Genomic DNA, 14,162 nt, shown 5'->3' on the forward strand with positions numbered 1-14,162 from the left:
GCCCATTCTCCTGTTTTTAGTCTCAACCTGGCTTTCAGAGACACCAGGGGCTTTCTACTTTGAGCTCTCTTGATGTTTCTTTGGCAGGAATTAGTTTACTTTGGCCGAGATTAGTTTGCTTTGTGATGTCTTGGCTAGTGGGCATTGGGGTTCATCTTCCTCTGCTCAATTAGTTACTGTTTGTCCACTTGCTTTCTATGTTCTAAAACTGTTGGTATCTCCCTTCTCATTATAATCACCCCTTGTGTATGTCAGTCTTTTCCCCCACTTAAATTTCTTTTTGGTAAAGTTTTAGTAGGGCATGGAGATGAATTCATACATTCAGTCTGCCATTTTTACTTTAGAACATTTATATAAAAATGTGTTAGAAAATAGTACTAGATTTTTTTTCAGGTTGGCAAAATTATTTTTGACTATTTTTTATACTTGTAATAAGAAAAATATATTGTGCCATAGATTTTTTTTATGACTTATATAACCAATCAACAAGAAATGTTCTGTGAATAAAGTGTTTGAAAGTTAAGTGATATATTCTTTTTTTTCCAAAAAAGAATGGTTCTGAGCTATGGGGAATTTAAAAGGAGAAATTATAACTATTATTTAGATTAAAAAAATTTAAATACCATCTTATACTCAGCCATTTGTTTAATCCTCAGTAGAAATAAAATGGTATGTTGGTGCTGGTTAATGATAATGTTTTATACTTGATTACCTTTTGGGGGGCATAATTTGTAGGTTTTTATTCCCCTTCAGCTTTTAGAATGTCTTTCTAAGGTTTATTCTAAGTTTATTACACATTTTCACATGTACTTACATATTTCATTCCTATATGTAGATTTGAATTTCTTTCTGGCATCTTTTCCTTCAGCCTGGAATGCTACATATTTTCTGGTAATGTGGTAGATGTAGTGGTGAAAACTTTTCTCAGCTTTCATTATCTGAAAAACATCCTTATTTTGCTTTTACTTTGAAAAGGCATTTTTGTTGGATATAGACTTCTAGGTTGGCAGGTTTTTTCCTTTTAGCACTTTTTTTCTTTTTTTTTTACTGTGGTAAAATATTCATAACATAAAATTTACCGTTTTAACAATTTTTTTTTTTTTTTTGCGGTACGCGGGCCTCTCACTGTTGTGGCCTCTCCCGTTGCGGAGCACAGGCTCCGGACGTGCAGTCTCAGCAATGGCTCACGGGCCCAGCCGCTCCGCGGCATGTGGGATCTTCCCGGACCGGGGCATGAACCTGTGTCCCCTGCATCGGCAGGCGGACTCTCAACCACTGCCCCACCAGGGAAGCCCCCATTTAAACAATTTTTAAGTGTATAATTCAGTGGTACTAAATACATTCATAGTGTTGATTAACCATCGCCACCATCCATTTCTATTTTTTCCTCAGCCCAAACAAACTCTGTACCCATTAAACAGTGATTACCCATCCCCCTCTTCCTGTCCCTGGTAACCTTTATTCTGCTTTCTTTGTCTATGAATTTGCCTGTTCTAGGTCCCTCCTCTAAGTGGAATCACGTAATATTTGTCATTTGTATTATTTCACTTAGCATGTTTTCATCTATGTTGTAGCATGTATCAGAATTTCCTTCTTATAGCTGAATAATATTCCATTGTATCCTTTTAGCACTTTTAAAGATGTTATTCCATTATATTTTGGATTCCATTGTTTCTGCTAGGAAGTTAGACATGATCATTATTGCTTCCTTGTGTGTAATGTGTCTTCTTTTTTCTCTGACTGTTTTAAAAAATTGTTCTATTTGTTTTCACCTAGGTATGGTTTCCTTTGTGCTAGTTTTATTGTGCGTGTTGAATGTGAGGGTTCAGTTTTTAATCAAATTAGGAAAACTATTGGACTCTCTGCTTCATGCTCTCCCTCATCTGTTTCTAGGACTTCAGTTTCACTTATATTAAAACATTTGATACTGTCATGTGTTCCTGAGGCTCTGATTTTTTTCAGTCTTCGTTCTCGGTGCTTTCTGTATTAGTCAGGACTCTCCATAGAGACAGAACCAATAAGATACCTATCTATCTATCATCTGTCTATCTAAAGAGATATTATAAAGAATTGGCAATCATAGAGGCTGACAAGCAATTATGGAGACTGACAAGTCCCAAGATATGCAGGGTCAGTCAGCAAGCTGGAGACCAGGAGAGCCAATGGGGTAGTTTCAATCCAAATTCAAAGGCCTGAAAACTGGGAGGGTCAATTGTATAGTTCCAGTGTGAAGGCTGGCAGGCTTGAGACCCAGGAACAGCTAATGTTTCAGATCAAGTATGAAGGCAGGAAAAAGTTGATGTTCTAGTTGAAAGGCAGTCAGGCAAGAGGAATTTTCTCTTACTGTGGGAGAGTCTGCATATTTGTTGTATTAAGGCCTTGAGCTGATTGGATGAGGTCCATTTACAAAGGGAGGGCAATCTGCTTTACTCCGTCTATCAATTTAAATGTAAATCTCAACCTTATCAAACATACCCTCACAGACATACCTAGAATAAAGCTTGACCAATATCTGGGCACTCTCTGGCCCAGACAAGTTGTCAAATAAAATTAACCATCACACTTCTATTTGTTTGATTTCTGTTGAATTGGTCTTTGAGTTTATTGATCTTTCCTCCTGCAGTATCTAATTTGATATTAATCTGATGTTATGATTTAAAAAATATAAAATATTATGTTTTCAGTTTTAAAGTTTCCATTAAAAAACAGCCTTCATCTTTGTCTTGAATTTCCCATGTCTTCACCCATTATATCCATTGTTGGCATATTTATCATTGTTATTTTGAAATCTTTGACTGCTAATTCTAAAATCTAGGTAATCTGTGGGTCAGTTTCTATTGATAGATTTTTTTTTTTCTTGACCTTGGTCACACTTTCCTGTTTAGTTGCATGTCTCAATTTTTTTTAAAAAAAATTACACCTTGTGACTATGATTTGTTATCATACTTTGAATGATGTTGAGTTTGTTCTAACATGTAATTAAATTATTTGCAGTTCACCTTGATATTGTCACAGCCTGGTTTTTGGCTTTGTTAAAGTGAGTCTATTTCAGTTTTTTTCTTAATCCTAGAGTTGTCTCTTAGTACTAGTTTGTGGTCTTTATTCCTGAGATATGGCCTTTCTGGGGTTTCAGTGGAAAGTCTCAAACTTGAAATTTTGTCTCTTCTACAGTGGGTATTTACTAAAACATCTGTTCACTTTTCAGCTGTTATTTTCCTCCGTGGACTTTACGGAATCTTGCATCCTGTATGAACAGTCAAGGACTCATTCAGGATTTGAGGGGACTTTTACATAGATTTTTGGGCTTCTTTTTTTGTGGATTTCTCCTTTCCAGGATTCCTCCCTTACTTTCCAGTGGCTTCAGTAGCCCCAGACTTCTTCATCTCAGGCCAATAAGACTGTAGTTTTCTACCTGAGCTCTATTTTCTGTGTATCTCACAGAGTGGGGAGTGCCTCATGGTGAAAGCTGTTTGAATTTGGATCTCACCCAGTATGTTTCTTTTCTTTCAGTGGTTGAATCCTCTCCTATTTCTGCCAGCTTTTCGTCACTTGCCTTCAAATAGGCATTTTTTTTTTTTTTTTAGTTTAAAACTTCTGCCCAGAGTTTGTAATTATTATTGGTCTGTAGGTTAGTCTCATATAAGCTATTCTTTCATTACCAGGAGCTGGAACTGATGTTTTGTAAATGTGTACTATTAACAAATATAATAAAAATAATATAAATTAATAAATGTATCTAACCATTGTATTTATTACTTTTTAATTGTGTGGCAGAGGAATAAGTTATCTTCTTAAATATTGAAGCATTTTACATAAACCTGGTCTTCCTTTTTACTCCCATTCCCAATCCCAGACTCCTGCTCAGTCTGATAACCACAGTTACTTGTTTGATTTACTTCTCTCTGTTCCAACAGAAATGTTGGAATATATAGTATTCCAACGTATATAGTTAGAAAAGAATATATAGTATTCTGTTTTAAGTAGATAAATGGTATCATACTGTAGTATCTTTAGTAAGTTTGTAGATAAGTAGTATTATAACATGGCTTTTTAAAATATTTTTTGTAATGCAGCAAGATGTATTTTGAAATCTGTCCATGTTGATATATATAGATGAATTAATTTTTAAACTGTTGAATAGCATTTTACCATATTTATTTAGCTGTTTCTTTATTGATAGGCATTCAGGTTGATTCTAGATTTTGCCATTAACATTGATAATTCCATGAATATTCTTGTACACATCACTTAATATATACGTGTTCTATTGGGGTAGATAGTTGGAAGTAGAATTGCTGACTCATAGAGGATGTGCATTTACTGTTTTGCTGGCTATTGCCAGATTCCTAAGAGGTTTGCTGTCTACTTTTGAGAAGTCTGTCTTTGTATAGTTGGTACCATTGATGAACACATAGTAGCTCAGAGCACAGACTTTAGAGGCCTTTATGTGACCAGGGGCAAGTTACCTCCAAGACACTTTTCTCATGGAGGCGTTGTGATTCCTTGAGGTAATGTATCAAGAATTCTTACTCCAATTTTGGGGGCATAGAAACACTCAGATGTTGACTATTAATATCATTCTCACTGTCATTAATATGTTGGATGTGAAAATGATCTTGGTGATGTGATTTCATCAGAATTTAATAGGCTTAGCTCTTTAGCACTGACTAATAAGATGATTTTAGTGATTGATCGTATCTGGAGTTAGGTGTAACCAGTAGAGCAGTGGTTTTCTACTTTGGCTGCACATCAGAGTCACTGGGGAGCTTTGAAAAATTCAGAAGCCCTGGCTGCACTCAAAATCAATGAAAACAGCAACTCTGTAGATGGGACCCAGGCATCTGTAGTTTTTAAAGTTTTGTAGGTAATTTCAATGCGCATTCAGCTTTCAGAATGTCTGAGATGGAATGTGTACATTCTTTTGAATTCTTCCAGAAAATTCATTAAAGTTGAAATTGAAAGTAATTTTGTTTTCCTTTGGTAAAGGACAACCTTAAATAGTTTGTGCTACAAAGTTGCTACCATCTATTCCTTAATTTTCAGCTGTTTTATGCTTTGATTGGACCTGGGATACATCTTTAAATTAAGTAAAGAGTAGATTAAGGATGTTATTCTATTCTTTCAATTTATGGGCATGATTCCACCACAAGGAATCCTATTTTCTTCTTTTCTGTTGGCTAGATTGTGTTCTTACAGTTTTTCTGCCTTTGTGTAAGGTACTTTGAAAGACAACATGATATTAAACATACTTTGTAATTGTAGAGTTTTATCATAACTGGTATATGATATATCAACACTTAATTTCATATGGCTAGTTAATATGGCCAGTTATGCTGTTTCAAATTTTTTATTTTGAAGTACTTACAAATTCACATGCAATCCTAAGAAATACAACAGAGAGATTCCATGTACCCTTTGCCCAGTTTCCATCAATGGGAACATCTTGCCAAACTACAGTACAATATCACATTCAGGATAGTATTGACAGTCAAGATACACAACACTTTTATCACCACAGGGATATCTCATGTTGCCCTTTTATAGTCTCACCTACTCACCTCCAACCTTCACCCCTTCCTTGACACCTGGCAGTTGCTAATCTATTCTCCGTTTGTATAATTTTGTCATTTCAAAAATGTTATATAAATGGTATCATATAGGATATGAGTTTTTGGGAATTGGCTTTTTTATCACGTAGTATAATTCTCTTGAGATTCATCCAGGTGGTTGTTCTTATCAATAGCTTGTACCATCTTATTGCGAAACAGTGGATGTACCACTGTTTGTTTAATCATTTATCCATTGAAAGGCATCTGGGTTATTTCCAGTTTGGGGCTATAATAAATAATGCTGCTATAAATAAATATACATGTACTTTTTTTTTTTTTTTTTTGTGGTACGCGGGCCTCTCACTGTTGCGGCCTCTGCCGTTGTGGAGCACAGGCTCTGGACGCACAGGCTCAGCAGCCATGGCTCACTGGCCCAGCCGTTCCGCGGCATGTGGGATCTTCCCGGACCGGGGCACGAACCCGTGTCCCCTACATTGGCAGGCGGACTCTCAACCACTGCGCCACCAGGGAAGCCCTACATGTACATTTTAAAAAATTTCGGTAAAATACACAATGTAAAATTTACCATCTTAAACATTTTTAATGGTACATTTCAGTAGCTTTAAGTATATTTACATTGTATAACTATGATTACCATCCATCTGCAAAATCCTTTTCATCTTGAGAAACTGAAACTCTGTGCTCATTAAACACTAACTCCTTGTTTCCTTCCACCTGGCCCTTGGCAACCACCATTCCTAGTTCTGTCCCTATGAATTTGACTACTCTAGGTACCTCTTATAAGTGGAATCACACATTTTTTCTTTCTTTCCTGACAGGCCTATTTCACTTAGCATGATGTCCTCAAGGTTCAACCATGTTGTAGCATGCGTCAGAATTTCTTTTTAAGGCTGAATAATATTCCATTGTATGTATATATCACATTTTGTTTATCCATTTATACATTGAATGGTTTGAAGCAACTTGAGTTGTTTCCAACTTTTGGTTATTACGCATAATGCTGCTATGAACACAGGTGTACAAATATCTGTTTCAATTCTTTTGGGTACCCAGAAGTGAAATTGCTGGATTATATGATAATTCTGTTTTTAATTTTTTGAAGAACCAGTGTACTCTTTTCCATTACAGCTACACCATTTTAAATTCCCAGTAATAGTGCACAAAGGTTCCAATTTCTCCACAACCTCATCAACACTTGTTATTTTGTTTTTTGTTTGGTAATAGCCATCCTAATGGGTATGAGGTGGTATCTTGTGATTTCAGTTTTCATTTCTTAATGATTATGCTGTCGAGTATTGCAGCGGGCCGTTTCCGACCAGCAGAATAACGAGCCGCCACACGCAAGATTCTTCTCGTATCACACTTTATTGGAGCACAGCTTGGTTGAAGAAAGATGGAAGGAAGACCCTACGCAGCAGAATATGGCAGGCTTTATACTGGCCAGAAGGTCCACCCAACAGCCCTGGATTGGTGTGTGTCAGTACATGTGACAATATATTGCTACGCCTACAATCCACGGGATGCACGCGTGGCGCCTTACGCGGCACTCCCGGGTAGTGCAAGCAAGATGCAACAATGTAATTTCTCCTTCCTCTGGACCAAGAATTCAGCTCAGCCCTGGCGGCGTCCCACATCTCCCCCTTTTTCTTTATGTCCTTAGACCACATAACGGTCGCCCGTACAAGTCTTGCCCCCAAGGGGACATGGCTGTTCAAGGGCTATTGTCATGGGCGGCAGAAATCACCCTCCCATAGTGCAATGCTGCTTACAGCGCGGGGTGCAAGGGCTGATTTCAGGCAGAGGTTCCCACTAGGAGTGCAATGGCTCATGGCCATCCTGTGCAGGGGCAACCACTAGGACTTGTTTAGCAGGGAGATCCAGGCACCGGCAGGCTGGCCGTTTTCAATGGCCACCAAGGCTTGCATCAACATGATCTTCTGTGTGTGTGACTTACGTTTCAGACGACACACCAACCACAGGCATAGTGCGATCCCCACTGCACAAAGGATGCCAAAAGCCCCCATGCCTACCCATTCTTTAAAGAAAAGAAAAGTAGAGGATAGCCATGAAGCAAAATTCCCAAAAGAAATAGGGTGTAACTCGGTAGTATTAAGATGAATAATCTGTAATCGTTGTTCAAACAGCAGTCTCTCTGTTTCTTCAGACCAATTTCCTTTTAAATATTCTCCAATCAATTTACTTTGGTTCAAACGTCCTATAATTTTATAGGGAGTAACACAAAGATGATTAAATTTAGCAACACAACCAAGCTGAAGCATATCATACAACTCTTCAAAGGCATCCTCCAGCAAATCCATCCGTTGATTTAAAGATAAAATGCCAGCATGTAAATGTGTATTAAAGCGATTCTGATTTTCTAATGCTAGCGACGTTTGCTTTACTATACCATTAATTACAGCAGCTGATTGTACCTGATTCACCATTGCTGTAGCAGCAGTGGCGGCCGCCGTCACAGAAGCAGTTAAGGCAATTATAAGTGCAGCAGTAATCCCAAGATCCCGCCGCTTCTATCATCCGGGCTACAAAATCAGAAAATGGCTCTGTGCCTCCCTGTATTATTTTTGTTAAATTCCCTGACACCTCCCCTTTATTTGGGAGGGCTCGCCATGCACGCATATTAATCTCATTTATTTGCTGATAAACTTGTACAGGGAACATAGTCTGATTATTTATCCACTGTCCTTGTCCTAATAACATATCTACATTCCAGGCAGGCTGCCCATTGGTAGCATTTTCCCTCGCTTGACTGTGAGCCAAATCAGAAACAATAGACTTCCAGTCTAAATATTGCCCCATCGTTAAACACGCACGAGCAATATCTTGCCAATCAGTAGGGGTCAAGGCATTTCTTGTAAGCCGCTGCAAAAGCATAATAGTATAATTAGCAGAAATGCCATCTCGTTTGGAAGCTTCTGCAAGATCTCTAATTAATTTATGATCTATCATATCATAATATCGCTGGCGTGTAGCCGGATCTTCAAATACTGGAAACGCATTGGACAAAGAAGAAGGAACTTGAAACCAAGCCTCGCGGGGAATAAAAGTACATTGCGGGGAAGGAATGGAAGGCGCAGAACGCCTAGGTTGAACAACACTCCTTGAGGCAAAAAATTCCTGAGGTCGAGAAGGGGGCAAAGCCCCAAAAGGGCCATAACGCTCCTCCTCATATTTTGCAGCAGCTTCTGCCAAATCCGCAGCATCGCCGGGATCTAGCTCCTCATCATCTGATAAATACATGGCTTGCAAGCCAGACAATAGCGGATACATTGGTTCTCGCCCAGTCTCTTGGGCGTCTGGTTGTTTAGATTTTAACTTTTTCTTAACCTTATTATCTACTAATTCTTCTTTTGTAGGCCTATCATCTGTAGCCTCATGACTGCCTGCTTCGGAAGCACTATCTTGATATGACCGCAAAACTTGCGTCGCTTGTTTCACTATGTCTGTACACTTTCCCTCCTTAAGACAAGATCGAACTAAATTCCACAAAGGGAAAGTCCCACAGCACAGCTTACCCTCCTCATGAAAACGGTGCAAATCCTTTCCTAATTTCTCCCATGAAGGGATAGTCAAAGTACCCGAAACTCCAAACCATGGCGCTGCTTGATCTATATCATTCAGTAAACGGCCAATAGTCTTGTGAGATAACACCAACCCCCGATCCCGTAAAAGTGCCTGTATCGGCTCATAAAAATTTGCCGTGGGGTTAACATGAGTATTCCCCATTATGTACTTTTACTGACTTTCACTAAAAGATTTACACCATTACACACACAACAAGACAGTGCAAGGCACAAAAGCTACGTACCGGCAAAATTACCGGTTCACTCCGTGTGTCGAGTTCTGAATCGGTCCTCCATGCAAGGCGCGAAGTTCCCGGGTTTCGGCACCACTTGCAGCGGGCCGTTTCCGACCTGCAGAATAACGAGCCGCCACACGCAAGATTCTTCTCGTATCACACTTTATTGGAGCACAGCTTGGTTGAAGAAAGATGGAAGGAAGACCCTACGCAGCAGAATATGGCAGGCTTTATACTGGCCAGAAGGTCCACCCAACAGCCCTGGATTGGTGTGTGTCAGTACATGTGACAATATATTGCTACGCCTACAATCCACGGGATGCACGCGTGGCGCCTTACGCGGCACTCCCGGGTAGTGCAAGCAAGATGCAACAATGTAATTTCTCCTTCCTCTGGACCAAGAATTCAGCTCAGCCCTGGCGGCGTCCCACAGAGTATCTTTTCATGTGCGTTTTGGCCATTTGTATATCTCCTTAAATGTCTGTCTTCAAAAAGGGAGACAAGGACTAGCCTTTTAAATTCCCTGGAGGTCACTTCATCTGGAGGGAGAGGCACTGCAACAATGGCTGTCTGCCTCTGAGTCTGTACCTCTGTGACCAGAACCAGCAATCAGAGCACAGATTCTGGTATTTGGAGGAGAGGGTCTTTATTGCCCACCCTGACTCTCACAAGCTATGTGCAAGCTGCTCTAGGAGCGTATGCCCAGCTGCCTGCCACAGGGTTGGGGATAGGGTGTGGGGAGGCTACTGTGCGAAGAGCTGAAGTTGACCCAAATTAACCACAGTTTACAATGAAGCTTTCCCCTGGAAACCTTCCTCTTTAATAGACTCCAGAGTTGTATAATACTTAACATTAGACAGATTCTATCAGGCCAGTTGTTGTCTAGGTGGGGAGACAGATTCCTGGTGCTTCTTACTCTGCCATCTTCCCTCTAGCTCCAGCTTATTAATTTTATATCAGACTGTTCTGATTCAAGGTTATTAATCCTATCTATAACTATTTGCATATACTTTAAAATTTAAAAAGATGCCATTTATCATTTACCTTTGCATATGATGTCTTTTGCCTTGTAGACATTTTAAATTTTACATGGTTTTATCAATGAACCATCCTTTTGATGGATTCTGGCTTTGATAACATTCAACGTAAAATATTCTACTTTAATGTTAAAACGAGTAAAAATAAAAAATAAAATCTCTTTCAGAAAAGACTGATATAAAAAGACTGGTATTTATGCCTACTGTGTGATGGCTTAATCTTTTTGGACTTCTTTTTGTAGATTTTATATGTTTAAATCATTAATACTTATAAGGTTTCAGATTTGTGTGTAGTGTGGGGTAGGAATTTAATTTGTGTTTTTTTCCCCAAATAGGTAATGTATTGTGCCAAGAAAGTTTACTGAATAACATATAGATTTCCCAGTGGTATGAAAAAGCAGTGTTATTCTCAAATTCTATTAGGGATATACATGAGTTTGTTTCCAAACTTGTTGGTCAGTTCCATTACTTTTTTTTGTCCATTACTACACTATTGTTCTTAGACTTTGTCTTGAGGGCAACTCTGGTTCCTTTTCCACTTAATTTTCCTAACATATTTGTTTTTCCTTATTTAAAATTTTCTTGATTAATCTTAAAGGTAATATGTTAGAGTATCTTTGTTATTTTCCCACTGTTATTTTGATTAATTTACATCAATGTGGGGGAAATAAATATGCACTTAAAAACACTGTGACACTTTATTGTTTTACTGCAATTTTCATTTAGATTTGCCTGCACATATATTCTTTTCTTTGCACTTAATTCCCCACCCTTCTCCCTACCTGTTTTTTTTTTTTTGTCTTTGAGCTTTCACTTTGTATTATTTTGCCTGTTACGGAAGAACACCCTTTAATGTTTTTCATTAGTACAGGTCTTGCTGGTGATGAATTTGCTCATTCTTGTTCACCTGAAACTATTTTTATTTCACCTTCATTTTTGAAGGTTAATTTTACTGGATATAATGTTCTGGGTGAGCAGATATTTCCTTTCAGTGCATTGAAGATAACCACCTTGTCTAAATGCACTTGGTATTGGGGTAGAGGGTAGGGGTAGACTTGCTTGTTTCTAGCTCAGCCTTCCTGTGGGGATGTTGGCCCTTTCAATCCCTAGCTTGCTGTGGGAAGTGTCTCCTATGAAACTCCCACCTTTAATGGGCTCTGGGTTTGACTTATGCCTCTCCTTGATGCCACGGAATCAAATTCAAGTGCGCAAGTGTTGGCAGATGCTCACAGTGCAATAATAATAGCTTTAGTCTTCAGTTTACCCCCAGAAAAGCTCGATACTTTTTATAAGGTTTTTAATGCTTTTAAGGTGGTGTTTTTCATATTTTATCTAACATTTTTGATAATATTTGGTGGGAGAATTGCTCTAAAGAATTTAGTCTGCCATTATCAGAAAACTTTGGTAATCTTTTCAGTGTTATATTCCAGTTTGTAATTTCTCTTGTCAGCTGAATCTAATTGTTTAAATCTGTATATCAAGTCTTAAAATTCCAGTTATTGTATTTTTTATTTTTAGAAGTTCTATTTGGTTCTTCTTCAAGTCTGCCTGGGAATTTTATCATCTTTTCTTCCTTAGTTATATTTTCAATATCTTTTTTTTATGTCTGTGAGCATAAACATGTTTTATATTCTATATATGATTACACTAGTATCTGAGGTCTTTGCCGGTTGGATTATACTTTCTGATGTTTGGCTGACTTTTGTTTTTTCGTTCTTGGTGATTTATTTCTCATTCGTTTTATGAACTGTTTTTTTAACTATGGGCTCATATTAATTGGAACATGGGAATTCTTTGAGGTCTGGGTGAGCTAAGGTGGGTTTTTCCAGGGAGTATTTGCATTTGCGTTTAATGGGTTTTTGAAGCATTTACCTCACCGAGATCATTTTTGGTTTTTTGTGTTTTTCAGGCCACATAGGTAATACGAATTCTCCTAATTCTGTCTGAACTTAAAAATTTTTTTTTATACTTTAATGTTATATAGATATGTATTTTGTTCTTATAATTTTAATTGTTCTTCAAGAGCAGCGCCCCGTCCTCACCCCATCTTGTGCGCGCATGCGCAGACACATGCGCGTACACACACCCACACCCACACCCACACATGCGTGTACACACACCCACACATGCGTGTACACCCCCCACCCCCACACCCACCCCCCCCCCCAACACCCACACCCACACACACCCACAAAACAGAACTCCCCTTCCCAAACCAGCCAAGTGTAACAGGACTTTTCTTGTCTTACGTTTATAGCCAAGGCGGTGACTTACAAGTTTCCTGATTCTTTGCATATTGCGGCATTTTCTAGTTTTCCCTTTCATTGGGCGTATCACCCTTTGGGGTTCCCCCTTTTTATGTGGATGATCTCCAATACGTTTTCTCCTGCTGCATTGTCCCAAGTCTCAGCTCTTGTCTCTTATGCACAGAGACCTTCAAAACCAGAGCGGGCCATGGCATGCATTAGCAGACACTCCTGGAGAGCATCTACCTTCAGAACTCACTTGTCTCTCTGGATTTGACCTTTTTCTTAATTTTTTTACTTTAGGTTATTTTTCTTATTCCCTCCCACCTCAGTGTACACTGAAAAGACTTTATAAAACCCTTTATCCAACATTCTTAAGGATTTTGTCCTGAGGAGGCTCTTCAGGATCTCTCATTGGCCCCATTGCCCTAATATTTTTCAAATGTTATTTTTAATGTTTCTTTTATAGGATTCAGTTTAGCTGCATTTAAAAGAAACAAGAGGAAACTAGAGCTGGCAGAAAGGGTGGAAACAGATTTCATTCAACTAAAGAAAAGAAGACAATCAAGTGAAAAGGTCAGGAGGTGTTTGAAATATTAATAATGAATGTATCATAATGATATACTTAGTCTGCATTTAGATATATAAGCCTCAGAATAGTACAACCCAGTAGAAATATAATGCATGCCACATATGTACTTTTTAAGTTTTCCAGTAGCTGCATTTAAAAAAATTAAAAGAAACAGGTGAAGTTAATTTTAAGACTTATTTAAAACAGTGAATCTAAAATATCGCTTCAAAAATGTGATCAGTGAAAAAATATTACTAGTGATCTAGTCTATTTTCTTTTTTTTTTTGTATTAAGTCTTCAAAAAGCAGTGTGTATTTTACACTTACAGCACGTCTCAATTATGACATTAACTTTTCATTGGAAATATGGTCTGTATCTATATATCATAAAGTTAACAGTTGAAAAAGTAGGCTTACATAACAAGTTACATAACAAACATACTTAAGACTTCCCAGAAATTGAGTTGAAACTCTGTTTTAAAATTAAAGTTTATTAAAATGTAATAACATTAAAAATTTAGCTTCTCATTTGTCCTCACCACAGTTTAAGTGCTCAGTTAGCTCCATGTGGCTCCTGGCTGCTGTTTTGGTCCTTGCAACTCTGGATGAACGTGGCTGTTTAGGGGATAGAGTGTTATAAGGAAATGTATATATTGGATTCATGTAGGTTTTTTTGTACATTCTAATGACATGTCTCTGTTTCTTGTTCTTATATTTGCTTTGTTTGCATTTCATGCATTTGTGTGCCCTCATGAGCCTGCGTGTGGCATTTCTTAGGTGTTTTGGGGGATAGAAAAATTAAAAACCGTAACATTCATGCTCAAACTATGGCTTAGAGGTCCGTTAGCACACAGTTCATGATGGAGTTCTCATGTCACATCGTCATTTGATATAACTTGGCATCTCGTTAATATTCTTCATT

The 14,162-nt window shown here is 38.2% G+C and overlaps 1 protein-coding gene across 1 annotated transcript in view; it reads left to right on the forward strand.

Annotated features, from left to right (window-relative positions):
- TASP1 (taspase 1) overlaps positions 1-14,162 on the forward strand; it is a 242,379-nt gene that overhangs the window by 63,523 nt on the left and 164,694 nt on the right. Inside the window, exon 8 of the mRNA XM_082670290.1 lies at positions 13,140-13,246. Within this exon, the coding sequence (XP_082526416.1) occupies positions 13,140-13,246 (107 nt within the window). The remainder of the gene's footprint in view (positions 1-13,139; positions 13,247-14,162) is intronic.

The sequence above is a fragment of the Grampus griseus genome (genome assembly GCF_964374135.1).
Source record: "Grampus griseus genome assembly, chromosome: 14".
In the NCBI taxonomy this organism is placed as follows: domain Eukaryota; kingdom Metazoa; phylum Chordata; class Mammalia; order Artiodactyla; family Delphinidae; genus Grampus; species Grampus griseus.